Genomic DNA, 19205 nt, shown 5'->3' with positions numbered 1-19205 from the left:
TTTAGAGACATGTCTGTTCTGGAGGGAGTTTAGAGACATGTCTGTTCTGGAAGGAGTTTAGAGACATGTCTGTTCTGGAAGGAGTTTAGAGACATGTCTGTACTGGAAGGAGTTTAGAGACATGTCTGTTCTGGAAGGAGTTTAGAGACATGTCTGTTCTGGAAGGAGTTTAGAGACATATCTGTTCTGGAGGGAGTGTAGAGACATGTCTGTTCTGGAGGGAGTGTAGAGACATGTCTGTTCTGGAGGGAGTGTAGAGACATGTCTGTTCTGGAGGGAGTTTAGAGACATGTCTGTTCTGGAGGGAGTGTAGAGACATGTCTGTTTGGAGTTTAGAGACATGTCTGTTCTGGAGGGAGTTTAGAGACATGTCTGTTCTGGAGGGAGTTTAGAGACATGTCTGTTCTGGAGGGAGTTTAGAGACATGTCTGTTCTGGAGGGAGTTTAGAGACATGTCTGTTCTGGAGGGAGTTTAGAGACATGTCTGTTCTGGAGGGAGTTTAGAGACATGGCTGTTCTGGAAGGAGTGTAGAGACATGTCTGTTCTGGAGGGAGTTTAGAGACATGTCTGTTCTGGAGGGAGTTTAGAGACATGTCTGTTCTGGAGGGAGTTTAGAGACATGTCTGTTCTGGAGGGAGTGTAGAGACATGTCTGTTCTGGAAGGAGTTTAGAGACATGTCTGTTCTGGAGGGAGTTTAGAGACATGTCTGTTCTGGAAGGAGTTTAGAGACATGTCTGTTCTGGAGGCAGTTAAGAGACAAGGTTGTTCTGGAAGGAGTTTAGAGACATGTCTGTTCTGGAAGGAGTTTAGAGACATGTCTGTTCTGGAAGGAGTTTAGAGACATGTCTGTTCTGGAGGGAGTTTAGAGACATGTCTGTTCTGGAGGGAGTTTAGAGACATGTCTGTTCTGGAGGGAGTTTAGAGACATGTCTGTTCTGGAGGGAGTTTAGAGACATGTCTGTTCTGGAGGGAGTTTAGAGACATGTCTGTTCTGGAAGGAGTTTAGAGACATGTCTGTTCTGGAAGGAGTTTAGAGACATGTCTGTTCTGGAAGGAGTTTAGAGACATGTCTGTTCTGGAAGGAGTTTAGAGACATGTCTGTTCTGGAAGGAGTTTAGAGACATGTCTGTTCTGGAGGGAGTTTAGAGACATGGCTGTTCTGGAAGGAGTTTAGAGACATGTCTGTTCTGGAGGGAGTTTAGAGACATGGCTGTTCTGGAGGGAGTTTAGAGACATGGCTGTTCTGGAAGGAGTTTAGAGACATGTCTGTTCTGGAGGGAGTTTAGAGACATGGCTGTTCTGGAGGGAGTTTAGAGACATGGCTGTTCTGGAGGGAGTTTAGAGACATGGCTGTTCTGGAGGGAGTTTAGAAAGACATGTCTGTTCTGGAGGGAGTTTAGAGACATGTCTGCTAACAGATACAAGACAGAAAACAACAAATGTCACTCTTTCTCTATCTCTCTCTGTAAACTGCACTCTTAGAAAAAAAGGTGCTATCTAGAACCAAAAAGGGTTCTTTGGCTGTCCCCATTGGAGAACCCTTTGAAGAACCCTTGTTGATTCCAAGTAGAACCCTTTTTGAGTTTCATGTAGAAGCCTTTCCAGAGAGGGTTCTACATTCAATCCAAAAGAGATCTACATGGAACCAAAAAGGGGTTCTACCTGAAACCAAAAAGGGTTATCCTATGGGGACAGCTGAAGAACCATTTTGGAACCCTTTTTTCTAAGCGTGTGTCCTGGGTTAGACCTGGGTTAGGCCTGGGTTAGACCTGGGTTAGGGGGATAGAGAGGAGGCCTCACACAACTAGCTCAACACACACACCACTGAGGTCACAGAAAAATGAGTCTTACCTTTGCAAAGCGTTAGGAAGCCCATCAAACCAAAGAGTCGCCAGAGTAACATCCTACAACCAAAAGAAAGAGGGAAAGAATGAGGGAGAGAAGACCGGACAATACTAGGGGAGCCTTGTATGAGAGAGGAAAGACTGGGAGCTCTTAGTAAAACAGAGATTGATGCGGGAGGGAGAGAGAGAGCAGAGAGAGAGAGAGAGGGAGAAGGGAGGGGGAGAGAGAGCAGACAAGAGCTCACTGACAGTGACGAGCAGAAAGAGAGAGAGAGAGCAGAGAGATGTTGTAGTCGTTGAGGTGACTAGGTGGGTTGGTCTCTGGGTTACCTAGTGAAACACACACTGCCAACACTGAACACACCACAGACACACATACCTCACTGACCTACACATCTGACTGACCTACACTGAACACACCACAGACGTACACACCTCACTGACCTACACACCTCACAGACGTACACACCTCACTGACCTACACACCTCACTGACCTACACTGAACACCCCACATATCTACACACCTCACTGACCTACACACCTCACTGACCTACACTGAACACCCCACATATCTACACACCTCATTGACCTACACACCTCACTGACCTACACTGAACACCCCACATATCTACACACCTCACTGACCTACACACCTCACTGACCTACACTGAACACCCCACATATCTACACACCCTACTGACCTACACCCCACTGACCTACACACCACTGACCTACACAACTCACTGACCTCCACACCCCACTGACCTCCACAACTCACTGACCTACACACCACTGACCTCCACACACCACTGACCTCCACACACCACTGACCTACACAACCCACTGACCTACACAACCCACTGACCTACACACACCACTGACCTACACACACCACTGACCTACACACACCACTGACCTACACACCACTGACCTACACACACCACTGACCTACACACCCCACTGACCTACACACACCACTGACCTACACACACCACTGACCTACACACCCCACTGACCTACACACCACTGACCTACACACCACTGACCTCCACACCCCACTTCAGACAGAGGAGAATGATAGATGAAAGAGAGACAGAAAGTATTATTAACTTATTTCTACTTGATCCTATACTTTTGTGTCTTTGATAAGATTTAGTGCCAATTAACGCATTATTGAATTGTACTGCAAGGGGGGAGAAGAAAGTCACAAGACATGCCACTGATTATTATTACCCTCCCTTTCCTCTGTTTCCAATGAGTCACAATGGCTGCGTTTAGACAGGAAGCCCAATTGTGATCTTTTTTCCCACTAATTGGTCTTTTGACCAATCACATCAGATCTTTTCACATCCAATATTTTTCAGAGCTGATCTGTTTGGTCAAAAGACCAATTAGTTAAACAAATATCAGAATTAGACTACCTGTGTAAAAGTGCCTCACTCTTTGTCTATCTCTCTCTCCTTCCTTGCCTCTACTTTACTCTCTATTTCCTCCATCCCTCTCTCCTCTGCTTCCCCCTCTATACTCGGTCCTCTCCATCCTACTCTCTGCCACTATGTACTCAATACCATCAGTCCCTACTCTCCCAAACATGTGAGGACCAGGGGACTTAGCTGGCCAGGCCAGCCCAGGCAGGAGTGCTCTCTGTGGGGCAGCTGTGTTCTGATGGGAGCCTCTCCTTCTGGAGCGCTACATCTGCAAGGATATTAATAGCATCAGAGATGTGGTCACACTAACCAGCCCTGCCTATACCCAGCACTGACACTAGTCACTGACTAAATGTAGAGTATGGATTTAAATACATGTCATTGACAGGCAGAGTACAGGGCAGAAGCTTCAAAGGCATCAAAAGTAACTAATCATAAGCTGTCCAACCCTAGTAGGGGTGTGTGCCCATTTCCTGGTTACCTCCTAATGTGCCATGCGGTAGGGCACATATACTTCTACATTTATAATGTACAGTGCATTCGGAAAGTATTCAGACCCCTTCCCTTTTTCCACATTTTGTTATGTATAGACCTTGTGGAACGTCAAGTGATATGTATTTTCTCAGAGTTATGTTCAACAAGGGTGACAAAAAACTCACAACTAACTTAGTTTAATAGGTTCTAAACCAATTTAGAACTGGACTGGAGAGGCCATCCCACCTCTCCAGTCTTTCCAGAAGGACATCATAGTCAACAGTGTCGAATGCAACAGTGCAGCACTTAAATCCAAGAGTACAAGGACAGAGAGCTGTTTTGGCATCTATGTTGGCTCTAAATTAATTTGCCACTTTAACTAAGGCTGTCTATGTACTGTGGTGGGCAAGGAAACCAGATTGGAATTTTTCAAAAATGCAGTTGGCACTTAAAAAGTCTCTTCTGACTGTATAAAAGAGTTATTTTATGTAGCTACTACATACCGTATACTGTAAACTATCTCCTGCTGTTTCCTATTTATAGTTGATAAAAAGATGAAAAGGTGAAATATGAAACACACACACACACAAACAGGCTACCTGATGATTGTGCTGGTTTAATTTTGCCGCTATCAGCATCAGCTGCATCACATTCATAGACCTCGTCAACCCCGACATTGTTGCGGGGCATTCTGACTCTGGTTGAATATAAGTTATCACTCCATAAACGTTGTATAACGAAGTGTGAGCAACGGTTCAGTAGAAACGTAGTTCTATGCAGTGTTGCCAACTCCTCAGTAAGGAATTGGCCATGTGCATGTAATTGTGATGGACGCTGTAGGAGAGAGGAATAATGGCGCGGGAGAGACAAAAAGTGAGTAAAAAACACCCTAAATATGTTTAGAATTACAAATTACAAAACTTTCTTCTGTCGATTCTTGTTTTTTTTATGTCACAATTCCAACCCTCCTCCTTTATCCGGGCTTGGGACCGGCAAAAGTGACCCAAAAGAGACACTCTGGCGGAGTTACTTCGTTTTTAATAAAACATTTTAATTAAATTACATTTTTTGTTTTTTAGTTCATTTTTGTGTAGTGATTTATTTTAGACAAAGAACATTTTACATTTACATCCCGCCAGGGCGGGATCAGCCAGCGGCGGGTTCCCGCATGCGCGATTCATTTACAGTCTGGACGAGGAGGGGTGAACATCTCCTGCTCTGAAGGCAGCTGGGAGGGACTGCTGCGCGAGGACAGGGAGTCCGCCTGTGAGTGCTTTGGGACAGGGGTGGGGCCCATGGCAGCACCCGCTGCTCGTTGAGAAGAGTAAGAACGATATGTGCTTTCACGTCAGAGTCTCCAAAAGTCTCCAATAGCACCAGAAAAAGTCGCTAGATTTGTCGCTAGCCGTTTTCTTTTTAAATTTGTCGCTAGAGGGGTCTGAATACTCGCTAAATATAGCGACAAAGTCACTAAGTTGGCAACAATGGAGAGTGGCTAGCAGTAAAGGCACTAACCCGCCTTTTCTACAAAGCGTCACGCGTTGCCTAGTAACTAACAGAAGGGTATAGTTTGACACATCTGGCTCCAGACAGTTTTTCCAGGTTTTCCGTGACTCCTTTATCCATTTGTTACCCATAGGTAAGCAGTTCATAGATTGTACGATATAAAACACAGTCTTTACTTCTTTAGCATATCCCATATCAGTGCTCATAATGTCCACTTCAAAAATAAATTCTTGCCTGCTTGAACCAGAACAAGAAATGGAACTGTGAGCATGCCACGAAGCTCAGATAATGTAGGTCAGCCCAGGGAAGCTTCTCGACAGAATGGGAAAACAGGCTTACACCTATAGTGCCTTCAGAAAGTATTCATACCGACTTATTCCACATTTTGTTGTGTTACAGTCTGAATTCAAAATGGATTAAATAGATTTTTCCTCTCACCCATCTACACAATACCCAAAATGACACATTTTTGAAAATGTATTGAAAATGAAGTACAGAAATATCTAACTTACATAATTCACAACCCTGAGTCAATACTTTGTAGAAGCACCTTTCATAGCAATTACAGCTGTGAGTCTTTCTGGGTAAATCATAAGAGCTTTCCACAACTGGATTGTACAACATTTGCCCATTATTATTTTCTAAATTATTCAAGCTCTGTCAAATTGGTTGTTGATCATTGCTAGACAACCATTGTCAGGTCTTTCCATATATTTTCAAGTAGATTTAAGTCAAAACTGTAACTCGGCCACTCAGGAACATTCACTGTCTTCTTGGTAAGCAACTCCAGTGTAGATTTGGCCTTGGGTTTTAGGTTATTGTCCTGCTGAAAGGTGAATTAATTTCCCAGTGTCACAGACTGAACCAGGTTTTCCTCTAGGATTTTGCCTGTGCCATTCCGTTTCTTTTTTATCCTGAAAAATTCACCAGTCCTTAACGATGACAAGCAGGGATTGGCACCTCTTCGATGATATTGGGGTCAGGGACTTGACTAAGTGGCACAGGTGCTGGACCAATCCCTGCCCTCGACACTTATAATGGTGGACCAGCTCCTCTAATGTCTTAAAGAACTTCTCCTCTACACCAGGTGTTGTCTACACACACATACAAACACAGACCATCAGAAACACACACAGACCATCAGAAACACACAGACCATCAGAAACACACAGACAGACACACACACAGAGACGACACTGGGCCAATTGTTCGCAGCCCCATGGGCCTCCCGGTCGCGGCCGGCTGCGGCAGAGCCTGGGCTTGAACCCAGAATCTCTGGGCGACTCCTGCCTTAGACCACTGCGCCACCCGGGAGGCCATGGTAACTACCCCACCGGGGGGGTCAACAGGAGGTTGAGGAGTACACCTCTTAGTGACAATTTTTTTAAATTATTATTTTATCCCTTTTTCTCCCCAATTTTGTGGCATCTATCCAATTGGTAATAGTTACTGTCTTGTCTCATCGCTGCAACTCCCGTACGGACTCGGGAGAGGCGAAGGTCGAGAGCCATGCGTCCTCCGAAACACAACCGCACTGCTTTTTGACACTAAGCACATCCAACCCGGAAGCCAGCCGCACCAATGTGTCGGAGGAAACACTGTACACCTAGTGACCTGGTCAACGTGCACTGCGCCCGGCCCGCCACAGGAGTCACTAGTGCGCGATGAGACAACGATATCCCTGCTTCTCCTCCTTATCTTTCTCTCCTCTCCCTCTGTTCTCTCTCTCCTCTGGCTTGAACCCAGAATGGGTTCCAGGGGCTTGAACCCAGAATGGGTTCCAGGGGCTTGAACCCAGAACCTCTGGGCGACTCCTGCGATGCAGTGCCTTAGACCACTGCGCCACCCGGGAGGCCAAAAGAATTAATAAAAATCTACATTTAATCCATTTTAAACTCAGGCTGTAACACAACAAAATGTGGAAGAAGTCTTAACTGTGAATACTTTCTGAAGGCACTTTACATGAAGACTTGAAGTTTGTCACTGTCTTTCTCTCAATAGCTAATCCGTTTAGGACCCACCAATCTCTCTCTCACCCTCTCTCTCTTTCTCTCTATCACACACACACACACACATTTCCTGTAATCTTGTCGCCGGAGAGGTGTCTTTGAGATATTCAACCTTTGAAGATAATTACATTCTGCCTGTATGTCTGCTCACCTCACTGCTGCAGTGGGCTCTCTGTCTATGTGTCGGTCTCTGCTCTCAATGCAGATAATGGAGGGATTGGTTGATTGATTGATCGCAGGGATCATCTATCAGAGAGTAACTTTACCAATGCTAGCCTCTCTCTGAGGTGAGGAGAGAGAGAACACAGGGAGAGGAGAGGGCAGGTGGAGAGGAGTTAAAGAGGAGAGAGGTCTGGGGTGAGGAGAGAGAGAACAGAGGGAGAGGAGAGGACAGGTGGGAGGAGGGAAAGAGGAGAGAGGTTTGGGGAGAGGAGAGAGAGAACAGAGGGAGAGGAGAGAAAGAGAAGAAAGGACGAGAAGAAGCATCCTACAACAAGAAGAGAGGAGTGAAGAAGCAGGGTGTTGACCTCCTGTTGACCCCCCGGTGGGGTAGTTACCATGGCGTCGGCTCTAGTGGTGTACCACGGGGCAATCAGTAAATTGGAGTGTGAGGATCGGCTTGGGAAGAACGGGAAGAACGGAGCCTACCTCATCAGAGACAGCGAAACTATCCAAGCAGCCATGTGTCTGTGTGTCTAGTAAGTATTACACTCTTTGTTCTTTTTTTTGTTGAAATGTAGGAAGTTGAATGTACACCAATCCATCCTCCAAGTATTTTATAAATGCTTTGTAGAATTCATCCTACCTTTTAATATTGTGGGGTGGTTTGGTGCTTTAGGGAACACTAGTCAGAACCAGTGCTTGACTTGGACTGAAATAGGTTCCAGTACTCATGTTGGATGGCGGTACTGTTTATCTTTAGGTGCAGGAGCTCCACAATACTTTTGAGCTAATATTCTATAAGAGGAACAGGAGCTCAAGCAGTAGAACATTTGGTACTCAGCTCCAGTGAGCTCCTGCCCAAGTCAAGAACTGGGGGTGGTGGGGGGAAATTCTCCCCGCTCTGCTGATGACTCATACAGGAGTAATACAGGGCTAGTGCACTAATTTGGTGGGGGAAAAACTAAATGTATAAAAATATTTATATATTAATTATTATTTTGTGATTTATCAAGGGGTGCTCAGCACCCTCAACACCCCAACTTCCCACGGCTATGCTTGTGTGTATCACCCCATCACCATACATGAAGTTCCCTCTCAGGAAATAAAAGTGAATTAGAAGTTATTCAGTTCCCTCTCTGTCCTCCTCTTCTGTGTGTGTTGTGTTTCTGCAGTAGACAGAAGGTGGTGTATACCTACAGGATTCTCCAGAACAACACTGGAAACTACACCCTGCAGGTACACCCTGTGTGTCTATTTCTATTTACTGTTGGTTAAGGGCTTGTAAGTAAGCATTTCACGAGAAGGTCTACACCTGTTGTATTCAGCGCATGTGACAAATACAATTTGATTTGTTTCTGATGGTCTGTGTGTGTGTGTGTTTCTGATAGTCTGTGTGTGTGTCTGTGTGTTTCTGATGGTCTGTGTGTGTGTTTCTGATGGTCTCAGTGTGTGTCTGTGTGTTTCTGATGGTCTGTGTTTGTGTGTGTGTGTGTGTGTGTGTGTGTGTGTGTGTGTGTGTGTGTGTGTGTGTGTGTGTGTGTGTGTGTGTGTGTGTGTGTGTGTGTGTGTGTGTGTGTGTGTGTGTGTGTGTGTGTGTGTGTGTGTAGACAACACCTGGTGTAGAGGAGAAGTTCTTTAAGACATTAGAGGAGCTGGTCCACCATTATAAGTGTCGAGGGCAGGGATTGGTCCAGCACCTGTGCCACTTAGTCAAGAGAAAGACTCTGCTTCAACTTCCTGACCCCAATATCATCGAAGAGGTGCCTGATTATGAGAGTAGGTAACACACCTCGACACACAAACAGTTTGTCTCTCCATCTGTTAGTTTCAGTTCCATCTCTCAGTGTTCCGAGACCTTCATCAGAGCTGCTCAGACATACCGTCCAGACAGTTCACTATCCTTTATAACCTTCTCACTTGTGTCCTCTTACTCTCTCTCTCACGTCTAGTTGTGGATGCATCAGACTACGTCGAGGTCCTGCCCTCCTGATTCAGCAGCACACTCTGAACCCTGACCCCTGACCTGTGACATCATCTATTAGCCTGTGAGAGTCTGGGTGTGGTGCCATCAGATCAGGCTGTGCTTAGTGGTGATGATGCAATGGGTTGTTTTCTGTTCTGTGTGCCAGGGGTACTGAGGTTGTCAGAGAGAATAGTGTTTGTCTGTTTGTTGAAGTGGAAGTTTACGTCAATGACACATCAGAGAGGGGATTTGGGGACTAGGCCTGTGTCTGTGACTCAGTGTGTGAATCCTTCCCCCTCTCTCCATGATCTAAACTGGCCCACCACCAACAGTGAGGTTTTCCCCCTCTCTGTAGGCTGGGTCTGTCACATTACCCAGTGCTGGTAGAGTTGTTGTATTCATAATGGTTTGGGGTAGTAAGGAGTAATGGCATTCACACCTGACATAACAATGTTTATTTTTCTCTACACTCTATAGAAACATCCCATATAATTTACGGCTCATTCATCTCATGATTATGTTTTTGTCACTATGGCATTCTGAATACATAAAATCCTTTCAACCGAATGAACCATACACATACAAATAAAAGACAGTTATGTTTGCTAACCAGCTGACCCACCTGTTAGTGATCTACGAGGGGACTTTAGTCTTCCCTCTGCAGACGCCTTTTGCAGGTGCTTCACTCTCCATGCCAAGTAGCCACTCCCATCTTCTGCATTGTAATACTGGGCCTAGATAAAGACAGACAAAAAAGAAACAAACCTTTTGTCCACCTGAAGCAAATTTGTTACTGCTGCATGTTAGAATCTGTAAGAAAAGTTGAACAGTTGCAGGGACTGTGTAACCTTTAATGCTCCTCGGTCACCTTCACATACACAAAGCCGGATTGAGGAGGAGCATGTAAATAACAGCAGTGTTTTGTTAGACAGAGTTGCAACTTTAAAGTGCTGTGTATTCCCTGCTCTCTCCTTGGCTTCGCTGCATTCTAGATTCCATAGCTAGTACAAGGCACACACGCCTAATAAAAGTAACGACTGCTGACACAGTTAACGACATCATAGCTACGCAGGCACACATCCATGACTGAATTCTCAGACCGAATGCAGGTTTGGGTTATCTTTTTAGATAGCTTAGACGTGTGGCTTTGGTAGCCATCTAGCTAACGTTACTAGCTATCCAGCCATCTAGCTAAGCAGCCATCTATCTAGCCAAAGAAGCAACACTCACGTGGGCCAAAGTGGTGTATAGAATGAATGACTGACCTTAACTAGACTATACCCTGAATTTGGTTTGAGTATTCTAGCAAATATTTGTATAACCCTCATTGTTCTGTCTGTGATTCTAGTTTGCGAACGTTAACGTTAGCTAGCTACTATAAATGGCCATGCTAGCTAATATTAGCTATTAGCTAGGTAATATTAGCTAACTTCTGTAGCTAGCTAAGTTACCCTTGTAGCTAATGTTAGCTATTTGTTAGAGTAACATTACAAAACATTTGGTGTCGAATTGTCAAATGTTTATTGATTTATTCAACTGTGGTGATAAAAAAATAGGAATTTAGCCGCTTCAAGTACCTACCTTTGTATGTCCATTCTGTCAAACTGAGCTAAAATGATTAGCTAGCTAGCTAATGGTAGCGACGCTTTGAGAATGGCGCCAAGCCTGGCTTGGTTAAAAAAACAGGCTGTAGCGATCGATTGCTAGGTAATAATGAATATTTGGCTTGGAACTAGCTAATGATAAATGATAAGAAGGATACGTCAGTCTAAATGGTTGACCTAGGCCAAATATGAATTTCAAAACCATATTACTTACCTGAATGCAAAGACTACTTCTGTCAGTGTCAGCCTGAGTCGAATACGAGGAAGAAAATATAAATGGCGGCAAAATCTAAATTTAAACTGCTAATTTGTGGGCGGGATCACATTTACTCTAGAAATACTTATGAACACTATTCGAATTAATTCTTTGTTTAGCTTTGACTCTAGTGGTCACAATCAGTCACTTAATTTAAAAAATAGTTAAAGCTACCCTTTTCGAGTCAAATAATAGTGACTATGCTGTAATGACTCTCCATAATTTGCTGTGTACACACAAACACCACTGGGCACACACTGGTTAAATCAACGTTGTTTCCACGTCATTTCAATGAACCAATGTGGAATAGATTGACGTCTATGCCCAGGGTGACAGCACATGCATGCACACGTTTGACTGGGATACTCAGTCTGGGTTTCACACACAAGCACACTCACACCCACCACCATTTGTTTTTGACACACTGCTGTTTCCACACCTCTCTGCAAGGTCCCTGCCGCAGATAGTGTGTTTCACTTTCAGCCAGCCTTACCTGAATCAAAGGACAGAAGGCCCTGCAAAATTCAATATGGACTATGAGTATGTGTAATAATTGCCAAGCCGATGTAAACTTGTATTTATACATCCACCATTTGCATTTCTCTTGCGATGCGGTTCACAGCAGCACTGACAGATGTGTTGACTTGACAACTTCGTCAGAGTTTTGAATGATCCTTCCCCCCTTTGGTTCAATGCTGACTGAAGACCTAGCTAGCCAGTAACTAGCTAACACCAGACACAGATGAAGACCTAGCTAGCCAGTAACTAGCTAACACCAGACACAGATGAAGACCTAGCTAGCCAGTAACTAGCTAACACCAGACACAGATGAAAGGGGAAACATATAAGTATCTTTGCCATAGTTGCATAGTGTAAACTTTTAATTATATTTGCTGACACTCTACAGTAAAACACCTTCTCTGATGTTGGTTACAAGGCGGTACGTATTAAATTGAGAGTTAAGGTGATGTCACCTTGTCCACTTAATAATGAATCCAAGTGTTTGACGTGGGGGAGGGGACCAGTAACTTTATGATCAAACTTTATCAATGTAGAAGCAACAGTCATTTTTCATACTTTGGTCGTCACATTTTGATCTGTTTTCCTTCAAATGTCATCGAATTTCATGATAACATGATTTTGACTGTTTATGACATTTAAATAAAGATGTTTTCCTGTAAATGGTTTTTGAATGCCTGATGCTTGTCAGGCTGAACATACAGCTGTACTGAGAATAGAAACAGAAGGCAAAAGGCTGCTTGTGGTTTACTGACTCTACAATTCTGCCCAACCAAAGTTTCCACACACACACACACACACACACACACACTGGCTGTGTCTGAAATGCATAGTATATCTTGTGGACATATGCAGAGATTGCATCATCCCATGGACATATGCAGAGATTGCAATTTAAATTATTGCTATAGTGTTATTTGGATTGTAATTTGGATTAGTTCTGATATTTCTTGATTTCTTAAATGTTTTGACTATTTGTTTGAAATTCTACTGCAATGTTGAGGAGCTGGCAATTGAAGCATTTCGCTGCACCCTACCTGCTATAACATCTGCTTAACTGTGCATGCCATGATCGGTCTTGCTTACTACAAGTACATTCTATGTACTAATCATACTACATACTATTTAGAACCAACTGTTTAGTATAAATGTATGCAGTAAGCAACACATATCAACATATTAGGCTCACCCATACTTGTTGCCCGCCATTCCTTTCTTTTAGTACAGATTGTCCTCTTATCTAATTATCAGATGTCAAACTCACATGGATCTGAAAATATGCTTTTTCCCTTCAATAGTTTTCAGTGAATTTTACAAGATGAAAAGTAGAAATTATTATGACATCCTAGCATTTAAAGCATAGGCCTACTTAATTATAGACATTTCACATTTATATTTTCACAAAGCCAATCAGCCTACTATTTAGCTAGAACACAAGTACAGGTATTCCGACATGGCGACACACACACACACACACACACACACACACACACACACACACACACACACACACACACACACACACACACACACACACACACACACACACACACACACACACGCACACCACACACACACTTGGGTGCCTGACTTTGTCTGAAAGTAGGGGTGCAAAGTAATTAAGATGAAACATTTTGAGTACTAATGAAAAATTATATATATTTTTAGACCACAAGGCCCCCCAAAAATATGTGTGCATTTATTTATTATTTAGCAAATATTTGTCTTACTTTTGAACTCTGCATTGTTGGGAATAGGTTCCTAAATAAGCATTTCACTGTAAAGTCTACACTTGTTGTATTTGGTGTATGTAACCAATAACATTGGATTATTGGTCACTTGATCTAGTCCTATATTCCAACAGTGTGCAACAATGCTTAATTTATCATAACCATTACAGATAACAAAACATTATTGCTAAATTGCTCCATATACACTGAGTATACAAAACATTAAGGACACCTTCTCTTTCCATGACATAGACTCACCAGGTGAATCCAGATGAAAGATATGAACCCTCATTGTTATCACTTGTTAAATCCACTTCAATCAGTGTAGATGAAGAGGGGGGGTACAGGTTAAAGAAGTATTTTTAAGACAAGTGAGACATGGATTGTGTATGTGTGCCATTCAGAGGGTGAATGGGCAAGACAAAAGATTGAAGTGCCTTTGAACAGTGTGTATACTCAGTGTTAATTCAGTCAATAAAAAAACAAGTGCCATTTAGGATTGATTTATTGAAACCGTAATATCAACTGGTGATATTATATCGTGGAACACAATCTTGAAAAAGGCTGTAACCTCAGCAGTGGCGCTTGCTTGTAGAAGCATGTGGCTGTGCATAGGCATAGCCTTGTTTGGTTCATTTAGATGCTCTTATTTTCCAAGCCCTCATCACAGTCAAGAAAGACACACCTATTTTATAGTCAAAATACATAACAAGTGAAAAGTGATGCGCGTCTCGCGTATAGAACAGTTATTCTCAAAGAGTTATCGTTTGAAACGGCTCATTATGGCGAGTTTTCAGGGTTACAGAACACAATTGAGTGAGTGAGACAAGAAGGGGAAAGGGAATTTAGGGAGAAGAACTCCTTGATGCTTGGCTTATAGCTCCATATAGTTCCACATTGACATGACTGGTTGACGGTAGGTGGGGTCGGTACATCCTGTGTAAAGACAAACTTCCTTTCCGGCTCATATGGGAGTTAATGGAAATAATATAGTAGAAATAATAGCAAAAAAAGATGTGAAAAATAATATGGTGGATATACAGGTACAGTTGGGTAGAGGGGAAATTAAAATATGGGTTAGGAAAAATGGGTTAGATTGCTGGCAGAGACAATGGGATGAAAGTAGTAAGGGCAGACATTGTTATAGTAGTATGTAATGGGAACAGAAGGGAGGACGTTATGTTGTGTAGTTTGAGATTAGGGCATACAGGATGGATTTCCTCTTTGACATTGATAGGAAAACATGGTACTGGAATGTGTAATGCTGTATGTTAGAGGAAACAGTGGAACATGTATTGAAAGGGAGAGGTTGTTTGACAGGGTCAGAGAGGTTGGACGGGAATGGGGATTGGGTGGTATTTTGGGTGGAGGTGATGAGTTTGTAGGGAATTGTTTTATTTTGTCCGAAATTCTGGGTTAGTTAAGAGAATATAGTGATATAGACTGGTTGTGACTGGCATCACACTCCAGTACAGTAGGTGACGGTGTATGCACTTGTCAGTTGGTTGCGATCTGCCAATAACTCAACTATCTGACAACAAACATGGAGAACTTTGACGAAAGACTATCAGAAGAAGTTCACAAATAAAAACCATCTTTATGATACCCAGGGGCGCAGCTTTCACTGGGGACATGTCCCCCCCACATTCTGAAATTGCATTTTTGATACAAGACGAGGTCGGGTGTGCTTTAGGACCCAGCGGACGCCTCCGAGCGGTCGGGTAGGCTGTTTGGGTGTTTATAGGACTGGACAAAAACATTTTTGAAATGACTTTGAACTCCTGGAAAGAGAAAGGGGAGATAATGGGGATAGATGAGGTAAAGAGGTCCATGGAATGCAGACCGTGGGATAAAACGTCACTGGATTGGAGCACATTCAACAAATCTAATCACAAGGTGCTTAAAGTACTTGAATTTGACACTCTGAAATTCAAGTACTGGAATACCTTGAAAATCAGACATTTTGTCAAGTTGGTACTTGAAAAGTGCGTGAATTAAAATGAGAGGAGAACAGAAAATTATAAAATATGTTAATATGAAAAATATTAGAAAAATATATTGGTTTTGCAAACTAATTTCCAGGCCTACTACCGAGTTTTATTTCCTCACATGTTTTGCGCTCTGGTTGCCAGGCGAACTTGCGCATTCCACCCACACTGCCACTCAGCCAGGCAGGTACAGAACTGACTGATTAGGTACCGCCAAACGTCACATCGATAGCTAAAATGATGTGCAAATGTACAGTTGAAGTCGGAAGATTACATACACCTTAGCCAAATACATTTAATCTCAGTTTTTCACAATTCCTGACATTTAATCCTAGTAAAAATTCCCTGTCTTAGGTCAGTTAGGATCACCACTTTATTTTAAGAATGTGAAATCAGAATAATAGAGAATTATTTATTCAAGGTTTTATTTCTTTCATCACATTCCCCGTGGGTCAGAAGTTTACATACACTCAATTAGTATTTGGTAGCATTGCCTTTAAATTGTTTAACTTGGGTCAAACGTTTTGGGTAGCCTTCCACAAGCATCCCACAATAAGTTGGGTGAATTTTGGCCCATTCCTCCTGACAGAGCTGGTGTAACTGAGTCAGGTTTGTAGGCCTCCTTGCTCGCACACACTTTTTCAGTTCTACCCACAAATGTTCTATGTGATTGATGTCAGGGCTTTGTGATGGCCACCCCAGCATCTTGACTTTGTTGTCCTTAAGCCATTTTGCCACAATTTTGGAAGTATGCTTGGGGTCATTGTCCATTTGGAAGACCAAGCTTTAACTTCCTGACTGATGTCTTGAGATGTTGCTTCAATATATCCACATAATTTTGCTACCTCATGATGCCATCTATTTTGTGAAGTGCACCAGTCCCTCCTGCAGCAAAGCACCCCCACAACATGATGCTGCCACCCCCGTGCTTCACATTTGGGATGGTGTTCTTCAGCTTGCAAGCCTCCCCCTTTTTCCTCCAAACATAACGATGGTCATTATGACCAAACAGTTCTATTTTTGTTTCATCAGACCAGAGGACATTTCTACAAAAAGTACGATCTTTGTCCCCATGTGCATTTGCTTTTTTTATGGCGGTTTTGGAGCAGTGGCTTCTTCCTTGCTGAGCGGCCTTTTAGGTTATGTCGATATAGGACTCGTTTTACTGTGGATATAGATACTTTTGTACCTGTTTCCTCCAGCATCTTCACAAGGTCCTTTGCTGTTGTTCTGGGATTGATTTGCACTTTTCGCACCAAAGTACGTTCATCTCTAGGAGACAGAACGCGTCTCCTTCCTGAGCGGTATGACGGTCCCATGGTGCGTGGTCCCATGGTGTTTATACTTGCGTACTATTGTTTGTACAGATGAACGTGGTACCTTCAGGCATTTGGAAATTGCTCCCAAGGATGAACCAGACTTGTGGAGGTCCACAAGGATTTCCTGATTTCTTTTGATTTTCCCATGATGTCAAGCAAAGAGGCATTGAGTTTGAAGGTAGGCCTTGAAATACATCCACAGGTACACCTCCAATTGACTCAAATAATGTCAATTAGCCTATCAGAAGCTTCTAAAGCCAAGACATAATTTTCTGGAATTTTCCAAGCTGTTTTAAGGGACAGTCAACTTGGTTTTTGTCAATTCTGACCCACTGGAATTGTGATACAGTGGATTATAAGTGAAATAATCTGTCTGTAAACAATTGTTGGAAATTTTTTACTTGTGTCATGCACAAAGTAATGTCCTAACCGACTTGCCAAAACTATAGTTTGTTAAAACTTCTTATGGCTGAGATCCCGTTAACGGGATCGACTTGACAACAGCCAGTGGAAGTGCAGGGCGCCAAATTCAAACAACAGAAATCTCATAATTAAAATTCCTCAAACATACAAGTATTTTACACCATTTTAAAGATAAACTTGTTGTAAATCCAGCCACAGTGTCCGATTTCAAAAAGGCTTTACGATGAAAGCACACCAAACGATTATGTTAGGTCAGTACCTAGTCACAGAAAAACACAGCCATTTTTCCAGCCAAAGAGAGGAGTCACAAAAAGCAGAAATAGAGATAAAATTAATCACTAACCTTTGATGATCTTCATCAGATGACACTCATAGGACTTCATGTTACAGGACCTCATGTTATACATGTATGTTTTGTTCGATAAAGTTCATATTTATATCCAAAAATCTTAGTTTACATTGGTGCGTTATGTTCAGTAATGTTTTGCCTCCAAAACATCCGGTGATTTTGCAGAGAGCCACATAAATTTACAGAAATACTCATAATAAACATTTATAAAAGATACAAGTATTATACATGGACCTTTAGATAAACTTCTCCTTAATGCAACCGCTGTGTCAGATTTCAAAAAAACTTTACGGAAAAAGCACACCATGCTATAATCCGAGTACAGCGCTCAGAGCCCAAACAAGCCATACAGATATCCGCCATGTTGTGGAGTCAACAGAAGTCAGAAATAGTATTATAAATATTCACTTACCTTTGATGATATTCATCAGAATGCACTCCCAGGAATCCCAGTTCCACAATAAATGTTTGTTTTGTTCGATAACGTCCATCATTTATGTCCAAATACATCCTCTTTGTTCGCGCGTTTAGTTCCAAAATCCAAATTGCTGACGCGCAGGTCAGACGAAAAGTCAAAAAATTCCATTATAGTTCGTAGAAACATGTCAAACGATGTATAGAATCAATCTTTAGGATGTTTTTAATATAAATCTTCAATAATGTTTCAACCGGAGAATTCCTTTGTCTTCAGAAATGCGATGGAACGCAGGTCGCTCTCACGGGAGCGCGTGCGACCAGTTCATGCAAGACACCTGACTCAAAGAGCTCTCCGTCCCTCATTCTGCACAGTAGAAGCATCAAACAAGGTTCTAAAGACTGTTGACATCTAGTGGAAGCCTTAGGAAGTGCAATATGACCCCAAAGACACTGTATTTGGCAAAGTGGGTGGGGTTATATCCTTCCTGTTTGGCCCTGTCCGGGGGTTTCTTCGGATGGGGCCACAGTGTCTCCTGACCGCTCCTGTCTCAGCCTCCAGTATTTATGCTGCAGTAGTTTATGTGTCGGGGGGCTAGGGTCAGTTGGTTATACCTGGAGTACTTCTCCTGTCTTATCCAGTGTCCTGTGTGAATTTAAGTATGCTCTCTCTAATTCTCTCGTTCTCTCTTTCTCTCTGAGAACCTGAGCCCTAGGACCATACGTCAGGACTACCGGGCATGCTGACACCTTGCTGTCCCCAGTCCGCCTGGCCTTGCTGCTATTCCAGTTTCAACTGTTCTGCCTGCGGTTACGAAACCCCTACCTGTCCCAGACCTGCTGTTTTCAACTCTTAATGATCGGCTATGAAAAGCCAACTGAGATTTATTCCTGATTATTATTTGACCATGCTTGTCATTTATGAACATTTTGAAAATCTTGGCTCTCTCTAATTTTCTCCTTCTCTCTTTCTTTCTCTCGGAGGACCTGAGCCCTAGGACCATACGTCGGGACTACCGGCCGTGGTGACTCCTTGCTGTCCCCAGTCCGCCTGGCCTTGCTGCTATTCCAGTTTCAACTGTTCTGCCTGCGGTTATGGAACCCCTACCTGTCCCAGACCTGCTGTTTTCAACTCTTAATGATCGGCTATGAAAAGCCAACTGAGATTTATTCCTGATTATTATTTGACCATGCTTGTCATTTATGAACATTTTG

General features: G+C 43.0%; 1 protein-coding gene across 1 annotated transcript; it reads left to right on the top strand.

Annotated features, from left to right (window-relative positions):
* Nucleotides 1-7821: 7821 nt before the first annotated feature.
* On the top strand, nucleotides 7822-9415 carry LOC120050594 (SH2 domain-containing protein 1B2-like). The gene is made up of 4 exons (XM_038997185.1): nucleotides 7822-7961; nucleotides 8598-8661; nucleotides 9033-9201; nucleotides 9375-9415. Exons 1-4 carry the CDS (start codon nucleotides 7822-7824, stop codon nucleotides 9413-9415), a joined length of 414 nt encoding a protein of 137 aa, XP_038853113.1.
* The last annotated feature ends 9790 nt before the right edge of the window (nucleotides 9416-19205 follow it).

Source organism: Salvelinus namaycush, chromosome 7 (assembly GCF_016432855.1).
Source record: "Salvelinus namaycush isolate Seneca chromosome 7, SaNama_1.0, whole genome shotgun sequence".
NCBI lineage: Eukaryota > Metazoa > Chordata > Actinopteri > Salmoniformes > Salmonidae > Salvelinus > Salvelinus namaycush.
The sequence above is the reverse complement of the archived record's forward strand: the minus strand, read 5'-3'. Positions and strand labels throughout refer to the sequence as shown.

Excerpts from the sequence above, each read along its gene's own strand:
- LOC120050594 (XM_038997185.1), top strand. The coding sequence starts at position 7,822 with ATGGCGTCGGCTCTAGTGGTGTACCACGGGGCAATCAGTAAATTGGAG. Across the intron at positions 7,962-8,597 it reads GCCATGTGTCTGTGTGTCTA|TAGACAGAAGGTGGTGTATA; the intron begins GTAAGTATTACA and ends GTGTTTCTGCAG. Across the intron at positions 9,202-9,374 it reads AGAGGTGCCTGATTATGAGA|TTGTGGATGCATCAGACTAC; the intron begins GTAGGTAACACA and ends TCTCACGTCTAG.